Genomic DNA, 21,455 nt, shown 5'->3' on the forward strand with positions numbered 1-21,455 from the left:
AAGACCTTACAAGCCACCCGGACTACGGGAGAAGACTACAGCTCCCAGAAGGCAGCGCTTCCCCCTCCCGGCCCGCCCTCGCCAGCCGTCCAATGGGCACGCTCCGAGCGCCTGCTCTCGTTTCCATTGGTAGACGTCCCGGGCGGCGAGGCCCGAGCAGGGGGCAGAAAAAAACCCCCAAAGAGCTCCGCCCCGGGAAACACATTTCCCGCCACCTCGAGGAGGCGCACGGAAATACTAGAAAAAGAAGGCGCTCCCTATTGGACGTGCCGTCTGCCGCCGTGAATGGATCCAGCCAATCACAGTGTGGGTTTGCGTTCCGAGTCCCCGCCCCTTCCTGTAGCTGCTCTCTGGTGGCGGGAAAACTTAGGAAGTTTTCGCGCCGCGGCGGAGTCATTTTAGGGTCTGGGCGCCACTCCTAGGGCTTCAAGGCCGCGGTCATGGCCGGGACTGTGGTGCTAGACGACGTGGAGCTGCGGGAGGCGCAGAGGGAATACCTGGACTTCTTGGATGACGAGGTGAGGGGAGCCATCGGGCCGCGAGCCTCAGACTTGCCGACCTGGAGATTGGTGGGCCGGCGGGGACGCGTGGACCGCCGCTCCTGGCGGGAGCAGCTACCCCAGGGCTCGGCGCTGAGACTGTGCTCACGGTCGAACCGAGTCGCTGGTTCGGGGCCCGCGGGTGGGAGAGCCCCCCCAACCTGATCTTGTGATCTTGTAAATTTTATCACAGTGGGGTCTCTCTGATTGGTTTTCTATCGATGAAACTGTACGGAGCGGTCTGCTAGCTTTCACCGAAGTACCAATGCACATGAAAGGCGACAGGTTTCCTTCAAGTGCAAGATAAAGAGAAGAGACCACCTAGACTTTTAAAGAAATCCCTCTTTTCCCTGTGTTGGAGGTGGGGGTGTTGGGGTGGTTAATCATTTGAGGACTAAGGTGTTCCTACTCCAAGCCGTGGTATTCAGTGGCCTCCTATACTTGTGAAAGCAGTATATGAATTAAGGAAGACCACGGGGCCATGGAGACCTGTGGATGATGGTATTGGTGAACTGCCCAGAGACTGAAGAAATCTGCCGTGGAAGAGAGATGTACTGCCAGGATGCTTCTTAGATGAAAACAGGGAAGCGCCAGACATGGACATGTCCTTAGGAGGGACCAGCCCCTGGAACAAAGGACATTGTGCTTGGTAAAATAGAACGTCTGTGACAAAAGGAAAGACCCTCAATGAGGTGGATTGGACACGTGGTTCCAAACCGTGTGTCTAAATGTAATTAATGATTAATGGAAGATGCTGAGGGTGGTGCAGGCCAGGGTGTGTGTAGTTGGGTCTGAGACTTCCACAGCACTGAATAACAGGAATTGCTTTCCGGTGGCCATGCCTAGTGCACTTGCTCCTGGGAGGAAAAGACTTGCAAATTTAGTTGCATTCTTTTCCCATAGCAAATTAGATGCTGAGAAAGAAGGCTTTGTGTGCAGATGAAGGTAGTTTCATAGCCAGGTTAAAAAAATATTTCTTTTTAGTGTTTGTATTGCTGGTGACAGATCCTTTTGGCACAGCGGCTAAAGTGCTAGTTTGCTAACCGGCAGTTTACAGTCTTGGAGACTCCATAGGGTAGTTCTACCCAGAGTATCCAAAGTTCAGGGAAAGGGGGATTTTGCATGCAACTGAGGACCCCAAAACTACAATACTGATAGAGCACTTTGAAGTGTTGGTGATGCTGTATCTGTCATCAATAACTAAGGCTTCTGCTTCCGACTCTCCTTCAGTCTAGATACTTGATTTCTTATCTATAGGTGATGGGGGGGGTGAATCTTAGTTATGCACATAATTTAACAAATGTAATTTTAAAAAGAAGTCGGTAGAGCAAGGGTTTTACTCATGTTTCGTTTAGACTTCATATGCCCTCATTTCCATTGCCCGTCAAAGGTTGAGGAATGACTGTACAGAAACATTTTAACAGGCTGTTGATAACAAAAGTGATAACTTGGGCCATTATGCATGAAGAAGTCATCATGATACCTGCCATGTCCCCAGGGAATAAATGTAGGAGCTGGGGCTAGCGAGTGAAAATGTGGGGGAAATGCATGACTGCATACTTGGTGCCAAGTTCTGCTTTCGAGATGGACTGCCTCATTTATCTTGCTGTGACAATTGTCTCTGATTCAAAACGTTCTGCTTTTTAAGCTGGTGTCTCTTTTGCAGGAAGACCAGGGGCTTTATCAAAGTAAAGTGAGGGAGCTGATCAGCGACAACCAGTACCGGCTGATAGTCAACGTGAATGACCTGCGCAGAAAAAATGAGAAGAGGGCCAATCGGTGAGAGGGAAAGCAAGGCCTCCCCCAGGGGCCTCCTAGCTCCGAGTGATTCCTCCTCGCTTCCTTCCCCAGATCAGAACAGACTTTCCAGCATAGGACCTGGGTCAAACAGGATTGCCCTAGAACCCTTCCTCCCCTCCTTCCTAATTCTTTGTTTTTCTTCTATAAGTAGATGGTAGACATTTCCTCTCAAGTGCCCTTTATTCCACTCTGGTAACTGGATTTCACTCGTGTCTACATTGTTCATAAGTTTCATTAAAGTTGGCTCTGAGTTCTGATGGATTTTACTGGGTTTGTTGGATGGTAGGAAAAAGTAGGAACTGTGTTTTTTTCACTCTATGACCGTGGTGACCTGCGAATGTCTATTTCTGTTTTTCGGGATCAGGTTTTGGGGGTTTGGCCTTCCCTGTCTAATGTTCATTCCTGTCTCTGTGCAGCCTCCTGAGCAACGCCTTTGAGGAACTGGTTGCCTTCCAGCGGGCCCTCAGGGATTTTGTGGCCTCCATTGATGCAACCTATGCCAAGCAGTATGAGGAGTTCTACATCGGATTGGAGGGCAGTTTCGGTTCCAAGCACGTCTCCCCTCGGACTCTCACTTCCTGTTTCCTCAGCTGTGTTGTCTGTGTGGAAGGCATTGTCACTAAATGTGAGTGTGTTACAGGTGGGGGTCGAAGGGGGTGGGAATGGACAGGCGCAGTGGCATAGAGCTGGGGAGCGTGCGACTTTAGAAAGCCAAAGAATCAAATACTGGGTGAAACTTGGGGTGACCCAGAGTGCACCCTGATCCGAATCACCTCGAATGAAGAATGGATTCTACCAAGTACTGTAGAAAAAGAGCTGGGTTCCTGGCATCTGCCTCATTCCAACCCTGACCACTTACCACTATCTCTTAGTTGGAACGCATTGTACTTATTTCTGCGTAGATGGGTGAGATTTATGCTCTGATGAACATCGTGTTTTCATCCCTTAACATTCCCCTCCCCCTGCCAAACTTTGTGCTCTTTGATGTAAACCCACTTGTTGTTGACCCTGTGAGTCTGTAAATCCGCACGTAGCCCCGTGCTCTCTTCAACCCAGTGTGCCGCTGGGACTCCTCCCTTTTACACCACGTCAGCGTGGCAGTTTGGACATCCATGAGGGATTCAGGTGGTGTCTCTGAAATCTTCTTGGTGTTTTGGGAACAAGAAGAATTCTGAAGGCACAAGACAGCAGCTGTAGGGTGGATGGGGCAAGGTCCTCCTAAAGAATAAGCAGGTGCATGGTCTTCGTAGAAAAAACTCCTTCGTGAAACCAATTGAGACTAAGACACGCGTTATACTGAGAGAGCGCGTCTGCACCCACACGCGACTGCACAGTGTCTGGACATGTTTGGGACAAACCCCCGTGCATGTGTGTGTATGAACTGATACACGTTCCTGAGTGTTGCTCATGGCTAGTGCATTGGGCTGCTATCTGAACGGTTTGAAGTTTTGAGTCCACCCGTCAGCTTCTCAGCAGAAAGGTCTGGCGGTCCACTTCTGAAAGAGTAGCCACTGACATCTGGTACACCTGGTGAAGCACAGTTCTCCTCTGACACACATGGGGTCTCTAAGGCAGAGTTCACAGGACAGTGACTAGTTTGGTTTGGGCTGAAGTAACTTAAACGAGTCAGAAGATCGTCGTTGGTGCCCTTACATGCTGACCTGAATGTAAATCCCAGTCCACTGCTGTCCAGATGGGCGATTTTTTTAATGCACGCTTTCTCTCCTAGGCTCTCTGGTTCGACCCAAAGTTGTCCGCAGCGTCCACTATTGTCCTGCTACGAAGAAGACCATTGAGCGGCGTTACTCTGATCTCACCACCTTGGTAGCCTTTCCTTCCAGCTCCGTCTACCCCACCAAGGTGAGGAACAGAAGAAGTCGGGCCTCCTAAGGGTCAGGAGTGCGAGATGCTGTTTTGATTTCACTTTTCCATAAACTTTTTGCAGCACCCTTGTATTTCTGTTACATGACTAGTTTTTTGCAAATGATAATTTATTCTTGTAAATCAGTGCATCGGTTTAGCTAGTCTTCTGTTGAATACTTAGCTGATAGAAAGCCTGTAATTCTTTTTCTTTTAAGTGTTTTTGATGAAAGATTACACAGCAAATTAGATTCCCATTTAACATGCCCATCCAAATTATCCAGTGACATTGGTTCTACCTTTCATGTGTCAGCATTCTCGTGGTTCCCATTCCTAGCAATTTAGCATCCCTGCTTCTCTTCCCCATCTCATCTAAAGTTAGGGTAAAGGACCATGTGTTTTCATAGAGAAGGTAGATCTCACAGGTGCTACTCTTTATTTGATGAGCCAGTCTGCTCTTCAGCTGACTGACAAGTGATCTCTGGGAAGAGTTTGGAGGTTCATTAAATCTGGACTTTTTAAGAACGTCAGTTCTGCTCCACCTGGTTTTCCCATTCTGTCAGGATCTCTGTGTCATGGCCCTGACCTGAGTGCAGAGCCAATAATCCTGGAAGTTGGTTTTAGAAGCAGTTTGGAGAATTTGGGAGTTTTACTTTGGTAATGGACTCAATTATGCACCCGACCCCACAACCCCACCCTATCCAAATTTGGCTAGGTCAACATGTAAAATCCTTCATTTTGTGACAGTATATATACTGCCCTACTGGGAATTGTGTTTTATTTAAGTTTAATCATATACATACAAGAGAGCTCACGTATGTGGGACACCCATCCTTACTCAACTGTTCTCCCATGTGGATGCTTTCTCCTCTTTGGCTTGAGAAGTCATGCTGCGGTGAGCATTTCATCGTTTCGCAGGCTTGTGCTGAGCATTTTTGTTGGGTATTGCCCAGGAGTGGAAATTGCGCATCACGGTTTAGGAGGAGTAGGAATCTTGCTTTAGCTGTCAGTCTGATTTGGGGTATTCTAACCATGGTCTCTTCAGCTAATACTTTGTCCCTCCCATTACATGGTTGGTTATTAGAATAGGTGTAAATAAAAAAAGCTGGCGAAAGTAGTTAACCATTTTTGCTTTTGGATTCTCCAAATTCAGTCTGCCTCCCCCAGCAGATGGGGTGGCGTTTCTGAGATGGGCCTGAGGTAGGTAAGTACTCTCCTGCGCCTTCCTCCAGGATGAAGAGAACAACCCGCTGGAGACAGAATATGGGCTTTCTGTCTACAAGGACCACCAGACTATTACCATCCAGGAGATGCCGGAGAAGGCCCCAGCCGGCCAGCTGCCCCGCTCTGTGGACGTCATCCTGGACGACGACTTGGTGGACAAAGTGAAGCCTGGTGACCGAGTCCAGGTGGTGGGGACTTACCGGTGCCTTCCTGGAAAGAAAGGAGGCTACACCTCCGGAACCTTCAGGTACAGGGCCAACCGTCATGTGTTCGCCATTCTCCTTGGCTGCTTTACATCCTGGTCGTGTTTTCTTCTTCAGTGTACAGTATTCCAGAGAGTGGTGTCTGATAGATGAGGTGAAACTGGTGATACAAAAGTGAGCTTCTAGGTGACATGGTCATAGCTTCCCTGTACACTTCTGTCTGAACTCGGTGGGTCAGCAAGAGGGAGAAGCATTCCACAGGGGAGGCATGGGAGGTTAACATATTTGGGCAGAGAACTGGTTGTTGAGCTTAGAACAGCTTCCCTCCACCCACCCTCAATTTGCTGTTTGATTTAGTACATAAAGGTTTGCTGCTCTGAGAGTACCGAGCTCTGTTCCCATCGCCGCTATGTATTGAATCAACTTTCACCCATTGTGACCCTACAGGCCAGTAAAACTGCCTCCTTCGGTTTCTCAGACTTAAATCTCTGTGGGGGCAGATAGCCTCATCTTTCTCCCATTGAGTAGCTGCCAGATTCAAAGCACTGACCTTGCGGTTAGCAGTTCATTGAGTAACCCTCTATGCCACTTAGGCTCCTTAGGAGCTACTGTTAGGGATCAAAGATGAACAGACTTCCTCTAATTCTCCTCTTTTCCCAGGACGGTACTGATCGCCTGTAACGTGAAGCAAATGAGCAAGGATGTTCAGCCTTCGTTCTCTGCTGAGGATATCGCCAAGATCAAGAAGTTCAGTAAAACCCGTTCCAAGGTCTGGGCATCCTTCGGGAATGGCATTGTACCCTGAGTTTAGGGATTTGAGGGATGGTTTTGTAAAGGTGTGTTTGCACGCATGGCCAGCTGTTCCGTTACTTACTTGTTAGAGTAGACCAGCCTCTCACATCTATGGGGGTCTGTAGGAGCAATTGACGGTTATAATATGTAGAGATCATAGTAAAGTCGTGAAGACAGGAGAGAGAGTGAAATAAAGGAGTCAGACACATTTATGGTAGCATGCTCACCTCCAGGACGGCCATGATCTCCGCAGCCAGGTCTGCGCAGATAGGAAGACAGGAGACCCTCTTTTTTTCTGACCAAGGCCTAATTTACTTAGGGGAGTGCAAGCCCCCGATTCCAGGTTACCACATATGTCACAGGAAGGGGCTGTACAGTAGGCATACGTGTGACAGGACGGGAATGAGCTAGGGGCATACATGCAATAGGAAGGGGGGGGGGGGTACTAAGGGTACACATGTGATAAGATGGGTGGACCCTAACTCAAGGTAGCCGTCTAACCTTGGTCACCCTTGAGTGGGCTGACCTCTGGGCTCTCCTTCAGGGAAACAATCCACTATCCTCATCAGAAGGGAGTGGGCCCTGCTTAGGGTGGGACAGACTATACTGTCTGATTGCTTTAGATGGCTGATAACCCTGAGAGAACAACCTCTAAGTGGCTTGTGTACCTCCCAGTGTACAGTCACTTACCATGTGTAGCAAGCAGCAGCTTAGGTTTGGCATGTATTTGGGGGAGACAACCTGGGGGAAAATCCTTTTGTATCCCACACTTACTGGCCTGCTAAGTAGACCTATTACAGATACTAGAAGACAATATTGACTAGTGAGGTACCAGTGAGTCTTAGTGAAAACGTTTGTAATGTATGATTGTTTAACTTTTAAACACAAACACACACACACCTACAAGGGAGCTTCAAAAAGTGTGAGGACAGTTTCCATTTGAAACCTAGTATTGTGATTTGGGTGAGTGCTTAGCGGGCAGATCATTGGCTCTGCACCCACTAATTTAGACACATGGGGCTTCAACTCATTCACTGCAGGCCCTCAGTGCACCACCACTTGTCCCGCGCCTCCCTGCCTTTCCCGCTCCTAACCCTTCTGAACTGTGTCCCGGGGCAATGCCCCGTGATTATGTTAAGGGGCACGTTCCTCACTAGCAGACTAGTCTCTTGTTTGGCTGAGAATCGAGTGATGGGGTGAGTTCTGTTCCATGCCGAGAGGCTAACAAAGGGCCAGTCTCGGGTTCTGGTGGTCTCTGTACGATTAGTAAGCCTGGGCATTTTTAGGATGTAGAGTTTCAGTCCACCCTTTCCTCCTATTTCTTTTCAGGGGGTTTAAATGTGATCATCTTAGGGCAGTTGGTGGAATTGGCTAAGCACCATTTAATTCTGGTCTCAGGATCCTATTTAATTCCATTTCCCACACACTATTGGAACCTCCCTCTTGTACATATTTTGCATCCAGGATCATTTGTGTGCTTTGTAAAATATTGTTTCAGTTTTCCGATGTCCTTTTCCCATCTTGTTTCTTTTAAAGACAAGACGTCCTATTTAGAATTGAAGAAAAATGTATGAGTGTGTGCTTAAAGGTTAATGTGGAACCATAAAATGACATGGGGCCTCAATTTTGCTTTTGTGAAGTTTAGCCCTCTAAGCACACTTTACTTTGCGGGCCGCCTTTCCTGGCTCTCCCGTGAATGGTCTGGCTCTCTGTGGATGAGAGCAGAAGCTCTGGCCATTGCAACAGCGTCCTTGTTTGCGGATTTCTACAAAGTCCAACCGAGGAGCTCCACAAAGCCCTGGGGTACCTCCCTGGCTTCTCACGGGCCCGGTTATTCCCCTAGGATATCTTTGACCAGCTGGCCCGGTCCCTGGCCCCTAGCATTCACGGACATGACTACGTCAAGAAGGCAATCCTCTGCTTGCTCCTGGGTGGCGTAGAACGAGACCTGGAAAACGGCAGCCACATCCGTGGGGACATCAATATCCTTCTCATCGGTAAGCTGCGGGAGGTCTGCTCTCAATCAGCCCTGCTTGTCACCTGTGAGCGTGAGTGTGTTTTGGGGGCACCATTTCCATCAGAATTCTAGCAAAGGGCAACAGGATGGGGGGGGTGAGTTTTCGTTTCTGGATGTTCTGACTTACAGTAACCTAAAGCTGAGCGTCCAGGGGCGTGGGGGCAGTCGGGCCTCTTTCCTCAGTGTCCTAGAGTCAGCCACCACCACTTGCTCCCTTCCGATTTCAGGGGACCCATCGGTTGCCAAGTCTCAGCTCCTGCGGTATGTGCTGTGCACTGCACCTCGGGCCATCCCCACCACTGGCCGGGGCTCCTCTGGAGTGGGTCTCACAGCTGCGGTCACCACAGACCAGGAAACAGGTGAGGGCCAGGGAGGCCTGCGCAGAGATCCCACGGTGAGATTGAGCCACATCCCTTTAGCTAGCTCTAGAAAATATGGTGGAGGTCAGATTGGTTATTTCTGAGTACCCAGCCGTCGGGGTGAATTCATATCTTTGACGAGCGTAGAATGGCTAGAGCAGGGGTGGGAGACCTTGGTCCTGCCCAGGGCCATTTGGGATATTTTTAATATCATTCAGAGGCCACACAGAATTATCAACTTGGAGATTATTGGCCTGCTGGATTTGGTCCTTTGATGGCTGGGAGTGCTTCTTTTGGTGAGGCGTGTGAGGCTGGCCGGGACCGATGGACGATTCCACCAGTGTTCTACAGCCCGCGCACAGACCCTGGCGCATCGGATATCCCCCAGAAGGAGACGTGAACGAGTTTTGAAGGAGAAACCGTGTCAAATTAGGACAACTCAGGTGGAGATGGGATTGGCCTCGTCTGAATGAGAGGCAGGAGTTGGAAGACAGTGAAAAGACAACAGGAGTCTAATTGGAAAATCGTGCGAGGAAAAAGAGCGAACCTCGCAAGGGAGGCAGGTTGCTTAGGAGTCAAGGTTTGGATCAGAACAAAGATGGTGACCCGCTTGGGGTTTGCACTGCGTCTCTCAGACCTTGTCCTCATGCGCCGCAGTGAGAGATGCCTAGGGAGGAAGCAGGGATCCCTTCCAACCTAGACCTCAGCACGCATTCTCACCTCCTCACTCTCCAGGGGAGCGCCGCCTGGAAGCGGGGGCCATGGTCCTGGCTGACCGAGGTGTGGTTTGCATCGACGAATTCGACAAGATGTCTGACATGGACCGTACCGCCATCCACGAAGTGATGGAGCAGGGGCGAGTCACCATCGCCAAGGCTGGCATCCATGCCCGCCTGAACGCCCGTTGCAGTGTCCTGGCCGCTGCCAACCCCGTCTATGGCAGGGTGAGTGGGAGCAGGCACATCAGCCCGCCTAACCTTCATGGTGTTTTTCTGAATAACTGGGCTCTGAAGTGTTTATTCTGGCGACCAGGGAAGGGAAAAGCCCAAGATGAACCTTGAGCATCTTGCCATCATCCTTAGTTTGGGGTAGCAGTACCTCACCTTTGTATATACCAGTCTTCTGTAAAGTCATTTGTTTCCAATGATTGTTCAAAAAAACACTAAATTGCCAATGAAAATGACCCGCAGCTTCCATACCCAGGTGTCTTAGCCTGGGCTTCTGGGGTGTAAAACCAGTGAGATTTATATCTTAAGTACACACAGATTAACTGCAAGGAAATGGCTCCCCAAAATGTGGGTCCTGCCAAGTCCTGAAGCTGCGGGTCCATTGGCAGGGTGGAGACTGCTGCTGTGGATTCCCCAGTCTGCAGGTCAGGTAGAGAGCTCTGGGAGGGCTGTATGCACAGTTACTGTCTTCGTTGCACAAGTGAGAACAGGGAGCGGGAGGGTAGGTAACCCACCTGACAGATTTACAAGCTGTGTTGGGTCCTGCTCTGCATGAGGCCCCTGTTTGGGGTGGCAGTCTTCATGCAGCTGCCTGGACACCCCACCCCCCCACCCCCCGCTCCAGAGTGCTCTGGTTCCAAGTCTCTGGGGTGGGGCTTTGGTAGCTGGGCTTCCAAATGGCTGCCCAGGTGACTTCTGATGTGTAGCCCGGGTTTATATGTTCTGGGTAACATGTGCTTTTATGTCATTCTGAAGAAGACTTCTGGGAAATGAAAGGGGAAAGAAAGTGGCTGGCCCTGAAATGTAAGCGTGCAGAGAAAGATTAGGAACGCTGCTGTGAGACCTGATGTTAGACCCTCTGCCTGATGAGTGTGGGGGTGGGCAGACAGCAGACTGCTGGGCTGAGAATTGAAAGACAGGGGCTCACGGGTCCCAGGATCTCAGGCAAAGCTCATTGAGGCCCAAACTTAATAGACCACTACCCATTTTACTCATCCCTTCTGAGTAAGGTATCCCCAAGTTCCCACATGCTGCTGTTTCATCCCACTTGCTTTGTGACCGGTGGGAGGGAGGGGATCTTCTGTCCAGGGCTGACCTTGCGTTGGCAGTCAGAGCAGGCTGGAGGAGGAGGAAGGGACTGGTTTCTAGCTCCTGGCAGGGCTCCGTTTGCTTGGAATCCTTGGTAGTGCAAATAGTTAAGCACCCGACAAACCAAAAGGCTGGAGTTCGAACCCAGCCAGTCGTGCCTCAGAAGAAAGTCCTGGCAGTCTTGCTCCCAAAAGGTCATCGCCTGTGAAGCGGTTCTGTCCTGCACACACAGGGTCTCCGTGAGTCTGAATCGGCTTGGTGACAACCGGAAGTGCTTTGCTTCTGTTTGCTTGGAAGACATGAGGTGGCACTTGTGTTAGGTTCCCCTGGGTTTTGGTGAGAGAAGGCAGCAAGAAGTACTATTGACTAGGCAGTGGCTGTTAGAACCGACAGGAGCAGCAGCTTTTTCGTTTTCACTGCTGCTGCTCTGTTTTGTCAGCTCCTAGCACCAAGCTGGCCTCCCTGTCCTTCTTCCTACCTGCTCATTCCTGCCTGTCCGTTTCCTCCCCAGTACGACCAGTACAAGACCCCCATGGAGAACATTGGCCTGCAGGACTCGCTGCTCTCACGCTTTGACTTGCTCTTCATCATGCTGGACCAGATGGACCCAGAACAGGACCGGGAAGTGTCCGACCACGTCCTCCGGATGCACCGCTACAGGGCACCCGGGGAGCAGGATGGCGACGGTAAGGCCACACAGACAGGAAGAGCGACCACCGACGTTAGCTCAGGCCCAGTCCAGGTGGTGCTGGCCATTCCGGGGCCTCGGTACGGGTGGAAGCTCTGCCAGCCTGCTTACAGCCCCCTCCCTTCTTGTTCGGTGGAGGTTGCCGTGAGGCATGGTGCATGTCCTTTGTCCACTCCCGACCAGAGGCCAGGGGTTTCAGCTTCTTTAATGCCGACCCCACATGTCTCTTCTTGGGATCCTCGCCCTGCCTCTCTTGGCTCCCCTTCCTGGGCTACAGAAGAAGCCACTTCCCCAGAGGTCAGCTTTCCTCATTCTGACTTCTCTTGGGCTTTCTAGCTATGCCCTTGGGGAGCGTGGTGGACATTCTGGCCACAGATGACCCCAACTTCAGCCGGGAGGACCAGCAGGACACCCAGATATATGATAAGCATGACAACCTTCTGCATGGGACCAAAAAGAAGAAGTGAGCACATTCCTCATGTCTGTGTTCCTGGGGCTTGGCGGGTGGGGGGGGGGGGTGTTGTTTCAGTCGACAGACACAAGCTTGTCCGAGCTCAATGAGAGCCGTATGCTGCCTAGACCACAGCCTCCCTTGCAGTCTGTAAACTGGACTGCTTTTCTTTCCTGGGTCTGTAGCTACAACCTTTATCCTGGCCCATTGCCTTTCAGTAGTTGGTGTGGGATTCAGCTCAGGTTTAGCACCTTCCTAAAGCAGAAGGTTCTGATGGTAGCATCTTAGATGAAGGACTGCGCATGTCTTGTAGCCATGTGTGCTGAGATGCAGTGAAGGGCCAATAGAGTGCGAGTCATGGTGGGTTTGCACAACAGAGTGTTGTGGTCAGTCGTAGAAAGCCTAAGACGTGGGCTTCTGTCGCTCTGTTTTTTGCTGAGGTGCAGTTTTCTAAGGCATTAGTTTAAGAAGACAGATTTGGGAGTCCGAAACCAGTTGAGTCCACTTAGCTTCTCAGAATCATAGTTCCCTCGTTTGTAAAGTAGGGCAAACTGGTAGCTGGGATAAGGCACCCTCTTCAGATTGCAGACGTCCCTGAGAATATGCGAAAGGTCTTGGAAACGGAAATGGGAGTTGTGGTCTCGGCTCTGTGCCCAGCCCCTGCTCTGCCACTTGCCCTTGGCTCTGAGGAGAGAAGGCCCCACCAAGGCCCCGGGTAGGTGGAGACGTGTGGCAGGGCAGGGGCTCACTCTGGCTGGGGGTCCAGGGAGAAGATGGTGAGTGCGGCCTTCATGAAGAAGTACATCCACGTGGCCAAAATCATCAGGCCCGTCCTGACACAGGAGTCAGCGGCCTACATTGCAGAAGAGTACTCACGCCTGCGTGGCCAAGGCAACATGACCTCAGACACAGCCAGGGTGAGTACGCAGGCCAGGCCAGGCAGGCTCGGGGCCCCTCTCGCGTGGGTGGTCGAGGAGTGGCCCTTTGCTATCTGGGAGCCCCTATCTGCGAACCTGTTAACTTAGTGTTTCAATCCTGACCATTGCTTTCCGATCCAGTGGGTTTCCAGCTGCAAAATCTTAATTGTATTTTATAGAGGAAACCAAAATGCTAACCTCAGCTAGTCTGTCTCTTTAACTGAAATTATACTGACCTGCAGAAGCTGCAAGTGTATTGCACCAACAAAGGATAGCGTTCTGGGAACTAGTCTCTATTCCTGCAAGCAGGAATACAGTAATCAGAGCTGTTCTCCAAGAACTCAGCTCAGCGGGGAGAGCAGAAAGATGCTAGATACGTGGCACAGTGGATCTTGGAACATTGGGGTGAGGCCGGCAAGCCCTGATACCGTCGACATCGCTGGGTAGCTTTGGACTCTGGAAGCTGAACTACTGCCCTGCTGTTTGTTGACTGGGAGCCTTTACCAAGAGCCCAGTTAATAAACACATACTCTGTATGTTTGTTATACATGTATATGTGTGTTATATGCATATGTATTATATACAGTATATATGCATTACATCTGCATTGATGTAAAAGCTGCATTTTCAGTGTAAGAGAGGGAACAACACTTTGCCAGTTTTCTTTTAAAGTTGTAATGAAAATTTCAATTGTCATATTCCTTTGTCATGCATTTTTATTTATTGTGAATACAATCATTAACACAATCAATTTTAGAACATTTTCTGCCCCCTTCTCCCCCAGTTAAATAACTTTTAAAATGAGTATGTAAAGAGTTTTCTTTTTTCTTTAAAAATTTTTTTTCATCATTTTATTGGAGGCTCGTGCAACTCTTCCCACCATCCATCCATCCATCCATCCATTGTGTTAAGCACCTTTGTACATTTGTTGCCCTCATTGTTCTCACTTGAGCCCTTGGTGTCAGCTCCTCAGTTTTTTGAGTTTTCTTTTTCACCATGGTCCTTGACGGGGGATTTATGTATCTTGAAATGGGGTGCAGTGTTTTGGGACTTGCTTGCTAGTATTTTGTTGAGGATTTTTCTACTTCATTCCTAAGATGTGTTGGTCTGTAGTGTTCTTCCTGGTAGCTTTCTAAATCATTACAGGTTCGTGATTTTTTTTTAATGTGATATTGTGGGTCCTGTTTTTCTATAAGGAGGGGTCCGTGGGTATCAATACCTTCTCCGAGTTAGGAAAGGGGATCGAAGGAGACGATGACGATGAAAGCATATTGCCTGGTGGGTCGTTGGCAGGCACAAAGATGATCCCTGTTCCCCCTGTTCAGCCGTTACCCTGTCTACTGTACTAACCCTAATGTTTAGTCATCTTCCTTGTTCACCAATGTATTGCCCTGGTCGTCGTGTTTTTCTTCCTAATCTCAGTTCTATACAGAACAGAGTTCTGAATTTTTGCTTCCGCTTCCTGGAGCTTCGATTTCTCTGTGTGCTGGGAATGGTGGGCACGTCTAAAGCGTTCTGGATAAGTAGTCCTGCCTTGTGTTCTCCACTAGACATCTCCAGTGACAGCCCGGGCACTGGAGACTCTGATTCGGTTGGCCACGGCCCACGCCAAGGCCCGCATGAGCAAGACTGTGGACCTCCAGGATGCGGAAGAAGCCGTGGAGCTGGTCCAGTATGCTTACTTCAAGAAGGTGAGCGTTCGCGTGCCTGGGCCTGAAACAGAATAAATGGTTGGTGTGTGGGCTTCAACAGCCTCCATGGTGACCCTGGAGTTTGGATTGTCAGTGGAAAGCAGCCTTAGTTTGCCAGTGCTCAATTCCCCTCTCTCCCTTCCCCCGAAACCTTCCCATCAGCGCTCCTCACTGGAAAGCTTCAGCATGCTGAGCCCAGGGCCCCTGGGAGTTCTGGCTTGCGGGTGGGCTCCACCTTCCACCACCTGTGTCTCTCGTCTGCTCAGACTGCCTTTGCCCTTCAAGTGGGCATTCCGAAGGCCCTGCCTTGGGGTTCTCCCTCTGCCCCTTCTGCACCTTTCTCTTCTGAGGTCCTGTTGACACCCCAGACATTCCTGTTGGAAGCTGAATGCTCAGAACTTGCCTCTCGTCTTGTTCCCCGTGTCTGTTGATGGCACTGCTTCTCTGTCTCGATTACCAGGCTCCTTCACTTCTTTTCCTCCTGGAGCCCCTCCACCGTTTGGGTCATTGTAGTCCTTTGTGATCTGCATTTTTCTCTTTTCTTTCGTTAACAAAACCTGCCCATGAAAATACCATGCACATAGCACCTCTAGCACCCACAAGAAGCTACTGCTGGACAAAGAGTTTTGTGGTTTGAAAAAAACAGACTGTATAATGGGTAGTGTGTTATCTACCCAAAAATAATGATATTTGTGGATCTGATCGAGGTTTCTCCTAGCTTCTTTGTGTTAAATTTCAACAAAATACCTGATCGATACAGAAATGAGTCATTTTCCACTTTAACCATTATGAGCTGGATGCTAGATTTCACGGTCTGATTGAGAAACCATCTCTTGGCACCTGCTATGGGAAAGGCACTGAACATGCCTCCCAGCATTTTGTGAAAACAGGCAATAGCCGGTCTTCACGTCCCTGGTCCTGGGACTTGAGTACAAGCGAGGCTTGGGCCCAGTCGTGCTGATGGCGTGGAAGACTCTCTAGAGAGTTCTCTATTCCATTCCCCAGCAAGAGCGACCCCACCCAGCCCACACACCCTTGGCTTGGCCCTAGGTTCTGGAGAAGGAGAAGAAACGGAAGAACCGCAGTGAGGATGAGTCAGAGACAGAAGACGAAGAGGAGAAAAGCCAGGAGGCCCCTGCCCCTGAGCAGAGGAGGGCGAGGTAAGGTGGGCGGAGGGTAGAGAGCTAGGTGCCTTGCCGAGTTGGAGGAGGGAGGTTCCCGGGAAAAGGAGAGCGTGCGTGCAGCCCCCCGGCTAGGCTGATCAGCCGGACACGGCTGACCCCTCTTCCGCAGTAGCCTACTCGTTGACGTGTTCGGACAGAGGTTTTGATCAGATGCTTTCTTAGCAGATACTTAGTAAGGGCACGCGATGGACAAAGAAAGCATCGGTGCTTTGGATCTCTTCTAGTAGAAAAACGGTGGTTTGTACAAGCCGGGGGTGGGGTGAGGGGAGGGAAGCCCTGATGGTGTAGTGGGTTACGTGTTAGGCTTCTAACCATGCAGTCAGCAGTTTTCTGTGGGAAAAACCTGAGACTTTCGACTCCTGCAAAGAGTTACCGTCTTGGAAACCCATAGGGGCAATTTTGTCTTGTTCCGTGGGATCAGTAGGAGTCAGAATCAACTCAGTGCCACTGAGTTTGGTTTGGTTTATGGCTTAGTGCGTCACTCCGGTGGTTGGTAGCTCTGCTGTGTTCACCCTGTGAGCAAAGGCACAGGGTGGGGTCCTGCAATCTTTGCTCTGAGTTGCTCTGGGTATTTTAGGAAGAAGCTTCGAAGTGCGGAGGCCAAGGACGGGGACTCGTATGACCCCTATGACTTCAGTGACAGAGAAGAAGAGATGCCTCAAGGTGAGTGAGCATCCTGCTGCTCCTGCTTTTTCCTTGACACCCTTAGTTGCTCCGGATACGGGGTTTTCTCACTGGGCTCCCATGCAGTTGCTGCTTGGGTTTCTTTTAAGGAGCTCCGGTGGAGCCGTCCGCTATGTGTTGGGCTGGAGGATCAAACCCACTCACTGGCTGCTCCTGAGAAATAGCTGCGGCTTTCTGCTCCAGTAAAGATCTATTGTTGTTGTCAGGTGCTGCCCAGGCAGTTCCAGTTCCAACTCAGCAGCCTTGTGTACAGTCGAACGAGCTGCGGTGGTCCTGGGCCATCCTCATTCTTGTGCTTGAGTTCTTTGATGCAACCCCTCTGCCAGTCCACCTTGTCTCAGGGCTTCCTGTTTTTCCCTGCCCCGGTACTTCACCGAGCGGGATGCCCTCCTCCAGGGACTGGTCTCTCCTGATAGCAGGCCACAGTCCGTGAGACAAGTCTCGCCATCCTGCCTCGAAGGAGCACTCTGGCTGTACTGTACTTCTTCCGAGACAGATTTAGAGTCTTAGAGACGCACAGAGGCAGTTCTGCTCTGTCCTATAGGATCTCTTTGAGTGGGAATTGAATTGTTGGGGTTTGGGGCTGGCATGGAGTGGGGTGGGGTGGGCTTTCTTTTATCCAAGAGGTGCCCTGACGGCATAATGGGCTCGTAACCACAAAGTCAGCAGTGTGAGCTCCTCAGTCACGCCAAGGGGAAAAGATGAGGCTTTGGCCCTTACGTCTGCAGCCTCAGAAACGATCCGCTAGGGTCTCAAATGGGAATTGACTTGATGTCAGTGAGTGTGGTGGCTTTGTTGGTTTTATAAATGCAAGTCAGAGGCTTATCCCAAGTGAACCTCGGGAGAAACCCACAGTAAGAAAGAAAATTCATTTCCCCTTTGATGAACTGTGTTCTTTGGTGAAGCATGGGAAACATTCCAGGGAATGCGATTGTAGGGCCTCTGGCCACCTCAGTTCCTGTGTCATTCACTGGGGGGGTTCCATTTAGTCTAATTGTTGGCCCAGTGGTTCTGGCTGGGCTCAGAAGAACCTGAGAAAACACGAGTGTCAGTAGGCTTGGTGAGTGGGGGGAGTAACTTACAGCTGCTGGTGAAGAGGGTCTCACTTGAGTGTCTTCCTCAATCTCTCCAACCATGAATCCTCTCAAGTTCATACCCCGAAGGCGGCAGAATCACAGGAGACCAGAGAATCTCAGAAGGTGGAACTGAGTGAATCCAGGTGGGTAGGGAAGTTTCATCATGAATTCCATATGCCACCCCCGGGGAGAAAATACGACACTAGCTGTTACCAGATGGAGCTCAAAACTGAAGCTCTACAGATTTTAGAACTTTTTTGTATTCTGATTTTAATTTCAAATGTACAGAAACGATGGGAGGTTAGTACATGAAATTCTCGTATGCACTTAAATTTTTCCGTTTGCTTTATTAATAGTGCTCACTGTGGGGATTTGTATTATGTCCTGGTGAGGTTGTGAAGAAAATCTGAGAACAAGGTCAAAATCTGTGCCTACTGTAACCTTGGGTTCTCAGGAAGACACAGAACTTTTTGAGCGCCTCTGGGATGTGTGAGAGACTGGGACCACCCTTACGTGTGCGCGCACATACACACACCTTTTTTCCCCATTAAATTAGGTCCATTTGGTTTTAGGTGGAAAATTGTTAGCATTAGGATGAAAGGAGTTTTTTGTTTGTAAATTTTATGTGCACTGGATATCAAAGAAACTCCATAGTGAAGGTTTATTTCTTTTTATAACTTAAATAAACACACACACATGTGTTTTCTGTAGGGGAAAAAAAAAAAGGAAAATATTGAAAAGTCTTTAGAAAAAACACCATTAAAATCCCTTGGAGTTTACCCCCAGAGACTTGAAGGCTGTTTGAAGGTACTTTCTGAATGCAGACATCAGAGAGCTGGCTGTTTTCAGTGACTGCAGTTTCTGTGGTGTGTGGATGTGTTAAATCAAGTTAACACGTTTCCTAACGCCGGATATTTAAGGTCGTCACAATTGCTGTTTATAGTAAAACACTTTTTTTTAATCACTGCCACACAGGCAAGGATAGCAGTAAGCTGTATATTCCTAGAAGTCTGAGGTTTAAATTTTACGTTGAGGTTATTAAATTACCCCACAGGCGTTTCAATAGCCGACGTTCAGACAACCAGCCTATTTATTAGATTGTGGTTTTCCTACACTCTCAAAAGGCTCTTTGATTTGATCGAAAATGTTTTCTCAATGTCCATGAAGACAAATTCATGAGTGGGGCAGCCACCAGGCAGAGGTGTGTGTAAAAGAGACAGACAGACAGACTGACTGCCTCTGGGAAGACACCTGCACCGACAGTCTCGGGCCCCGGGGATTTCCTCACGTGTGTCTTACCTGAGAGCACTAACGCCTCCTCTGCACCCTCTCCGGTCCCGGGCAGGTTGAAGGCCTTCAAGGTGGCCCTCTTGGAGGTGTTCCGGGAAGCGCACGCGCAGTCAGTGGGCATGAATCGCCTGACAGAATCCATCAACCGGGCCACAGAGGAGCCCTTCTCTTCAGGGGAGATCGAGGCTGCCCTGAGCAAGATGCAGGACGACAACCAGGTCATGGTGTCCGAGGGCATTGTCTTTCTCATCTGAGGAGGGCCGAGCTGCACCCTGGGAGGTTTCTCCCATGCTTCCTCTCTGCCTGCCTCTGCCATCCTAGTGGCTGCCTTCCTCGGCTGAGGGACTAAAGAACGGACACTGGCGACAACGCTGCTCAGAGCTCGAGGGTTGCTGTAGAAATGGCTACTAACCCTGCCACGGATGTCAAAGAGGAAGGCGGAAAGGAACTAAGACTAGTCATGGGATCTTCCTCTCCCCACTCCCCATCTATCCCCCCACCCACCAAACATTGCGCCTGTCAGTAACATCTGAGGGCTGAGTCTGTGTGTGTGTACAGGGTGGGGCAGCGGTGGGGTGGGGGCGGTCGGGGCCACCACTGGCTTTGCTTCCTCCTCTGTGTAGATATTTAGGGCTGGTTTTTCTTTCCAGAGCACTTTGGTCTGAGCATAGTTTGGGTTGTTCTCTGCTGGTGGAGAGAAGCTTTGCGGAAAGCCATTCTGGCCACTGGAGCTTTCTTTGCACTGGTTAAGATTAACAAGGATTTTTTTTTACCCACATATGCCAAAAGCTGAATAAATCTGTTTGTATAGAATACTCATGCCTGACTACATACTGTGCGCATTTCTATCGGCATTTCGCTTTGCCCTCCTCGGAAGCTCGGCGCAGTTGGATTTGCTAGCTCACGTTGCATCAAGCTCCCACAAGGTGGCAGCAGGCGTCTGCGCTTTCTTTGGTGGTGGGTCTTCTCTTCAGCAGGTTTTCCTCCTTCAGCAACACGAGCGTGTTAAACTGCAAAGCAAACCCTCGGGATGTGAAATGGTTCAACGGCCACAGGAGACCAGTGAGTGGAAGTTTACTAGAAGACTGATCCTTTACTTGGATTTTCCAAGTCTGAGTCAAAGCTGATTCCTGGGGAATAATGCCTGATCAGGCAAACCACCCACTGCCCTGGAGTCGATTCCGACATTCCACCTTTTGGCCCCGAGGAGAACTGCCTCCTTTGGGTTTCCAAGGCTGGAATCGTCAGGGAAGCTGGTGGCCACATCTCCCATAGACCTTTAGTAAGAACCCCAGCGCTTTAACTGCTGCTCCCCTAGGACGCCCATAGCTGATGGGTCAGAGGCCGCAAAACCACGTGACTTCATGTCCATAAAGGATCCTTGGGAACCACTTAAACCTGCGGCCTAAGCCCTTTGGGGCTTGTTTGCTGGTTTGTACAGAACTTTGTGGTGTGGCTTGAGTGCCTCCAAAGAACTTCCAAGTTCTAGAGAAACATAGTAAATGCACAGATGGGTGACTGGAGGGGCCTGGCTGTCATGTGGGCTGCAAGCTGCCGCAACTCTGAAGAGGAGGTGCCAGTTCTCAGCTGTAAGATTGGAGAAGTCCCCGTTGACCCCTACCCGGAGGCCACAAAGCAAACTGTGTCTCATGGCCCTAGGTCTAATGAATTATTCCTAGGAGGGAGGGCAACATTACAGGAGAGTTCAGTTTCATGGTTGTGATACTTTGATGGACATGACCCAGAGATCTCAATTCCAAAGGAGGCACAGAAGTGACGGGAAGGAGGAATTTGAGCACTTGATCAGACTAGAGTTGCAGGCATGAGCGCAAATTCACAACAGGGCCTAGACCAAGCCTGCCATGAAGTCACTTCCAGATCAGTGGCCCCGCAGGACAGTAGAACTGCTCTGAGGGGCTTCCACAGCTGTAGATCTGTAGAGGCAGATGACTGCATCTTGCTCCCTAGTTAGCAGCCTGACGCTTAACCCACGGCGCCACCAGAACACCTTTTGTGACCTGTAAGCTGGAGAATCCGAATGTGAAATTTGAGAGTAAAATTTTAAGTATGAGTCAAGTATATCACAGGAATCGAGGGACACCCTGAGAGCGGCTGAGGATGGTGGGAGTCCCTGACAATCATCCCTGCTGGGAAACCTGGGGTTTGCAGAGTTGCCTCTTAGAAATGGCTCAGAAAGGCCAGACCCTGTGGAAGAATTACTCATCTCTTAGTCACAAGGTGCGACCAGCACTGGTGATGGCTACTAGCAAGTTGATTTAGCCAGAAGAGTAGAAAGAAGTAGATAATGTCCTCAGCAATTACAATACACATTTCTTGATCCAAAAATACTTTAGAATTCAGTAAGCCTTTTATGGAGTTTTAAAAATGTGTATACTTTCCTAACTGGGAACAACTGATAAGGGATTGGTCGGCATTGTAAGTTGCGCGGGGCAGTCGTGGTCTTCACACACAGGCGGGTGCCAACAGAACTGGCCCATAGGGTTTTCTGGGTCCTAAGTGATATAGGAGCAGATGCCCAGGTCTTGTCCCCATTGAGGTGCTGGGTGGGTTCGCAACCTTTTGAGTCACAGCTGAGTTATACAACTTAGCAGTTGTGCCACGAGGGTGGGTTTTGCCTTTTGGA

At 49.9% G+C, this 21,455-nt stretch overlaps 1 protein-coding gene across 1 annotated transcript; it reads left to right on the forward strand.

Moving 5' to 3' along the window:
* The first annotated feature begins 337 nt into the window (after positions 1-337).
* Positions 338-19,624, forward strand: MCM3 (minichromosome maintenance complex component 3). Its single transcript, XM_075554989.1, has 17 exons — positions 338-518; positions 2,206-2,318; positions 2,756-2,964; positions 4,069-4,199; positions 5,432-5,670; positions 6,287-6,395; positions 8,262-8,415; positions 8,663-8,794; positions 9,530-9,738; positions 11,342-11,516; positions 11,855-11,981; positions 12,736-12,886; positions 14,437-14,577; positions 15,628-15,737; positions 16,339-16,424; positions 17,595-17,664; positions 18,867-19,624. The coding sequence occupies exons 1-17, from the start codon at positions 441-443 to the stop codon at positions 19,063-19,065; spliced, it is 2,433 nt and encodes an 810-aa protein (XP_075411104.1). The 5' UTR covers positions 338-440; the 3' UTR covers positions 19,066-19,624.
* Positions 19,625-21,455: the final 1,831 nt, after the last annotated feature.

This window comes from Tenrec ecaudatus, chromosome 7 (genome assembly GCF_050624435.1).
Source record: "Tenrec ecaudatus isolate mTenEca1 chromosome 7, mTenEca1.hap1, whole genome shotgun sequence".
Taxonomy (NCBI): Eukaryota; Metazoa; Chordata; class Mammalia; order Afrosoricida; family Tenrecidae; genus Tenrec; species Tenrec ecaudatus.

Bases quoted from the DNA above. Each gene is read 5' to 3' on its own strand.
- MCM3 (XM_075554989.1), top strand. From the start codon at position 441: ATGGCCGGGACTGTGGTGCTAGACGACGTGGAGCTGCGGGAGGCGCAG. The intron at 6,396-8,261 runs GTCTGGGCATCC...TTATTCCCCTAG, and splicing joins TCAGTAAAACCCGTTCCAAG to GATATCTTTGACCAGCTGGC. The intron at 11,517-11,854 runs GTAAGGCCACAC...TGGGCTTTCTAG, and splicing joins CGGGGAGCAGGATGGCGACG to CTATGCCCTTGGGGAGCGTG.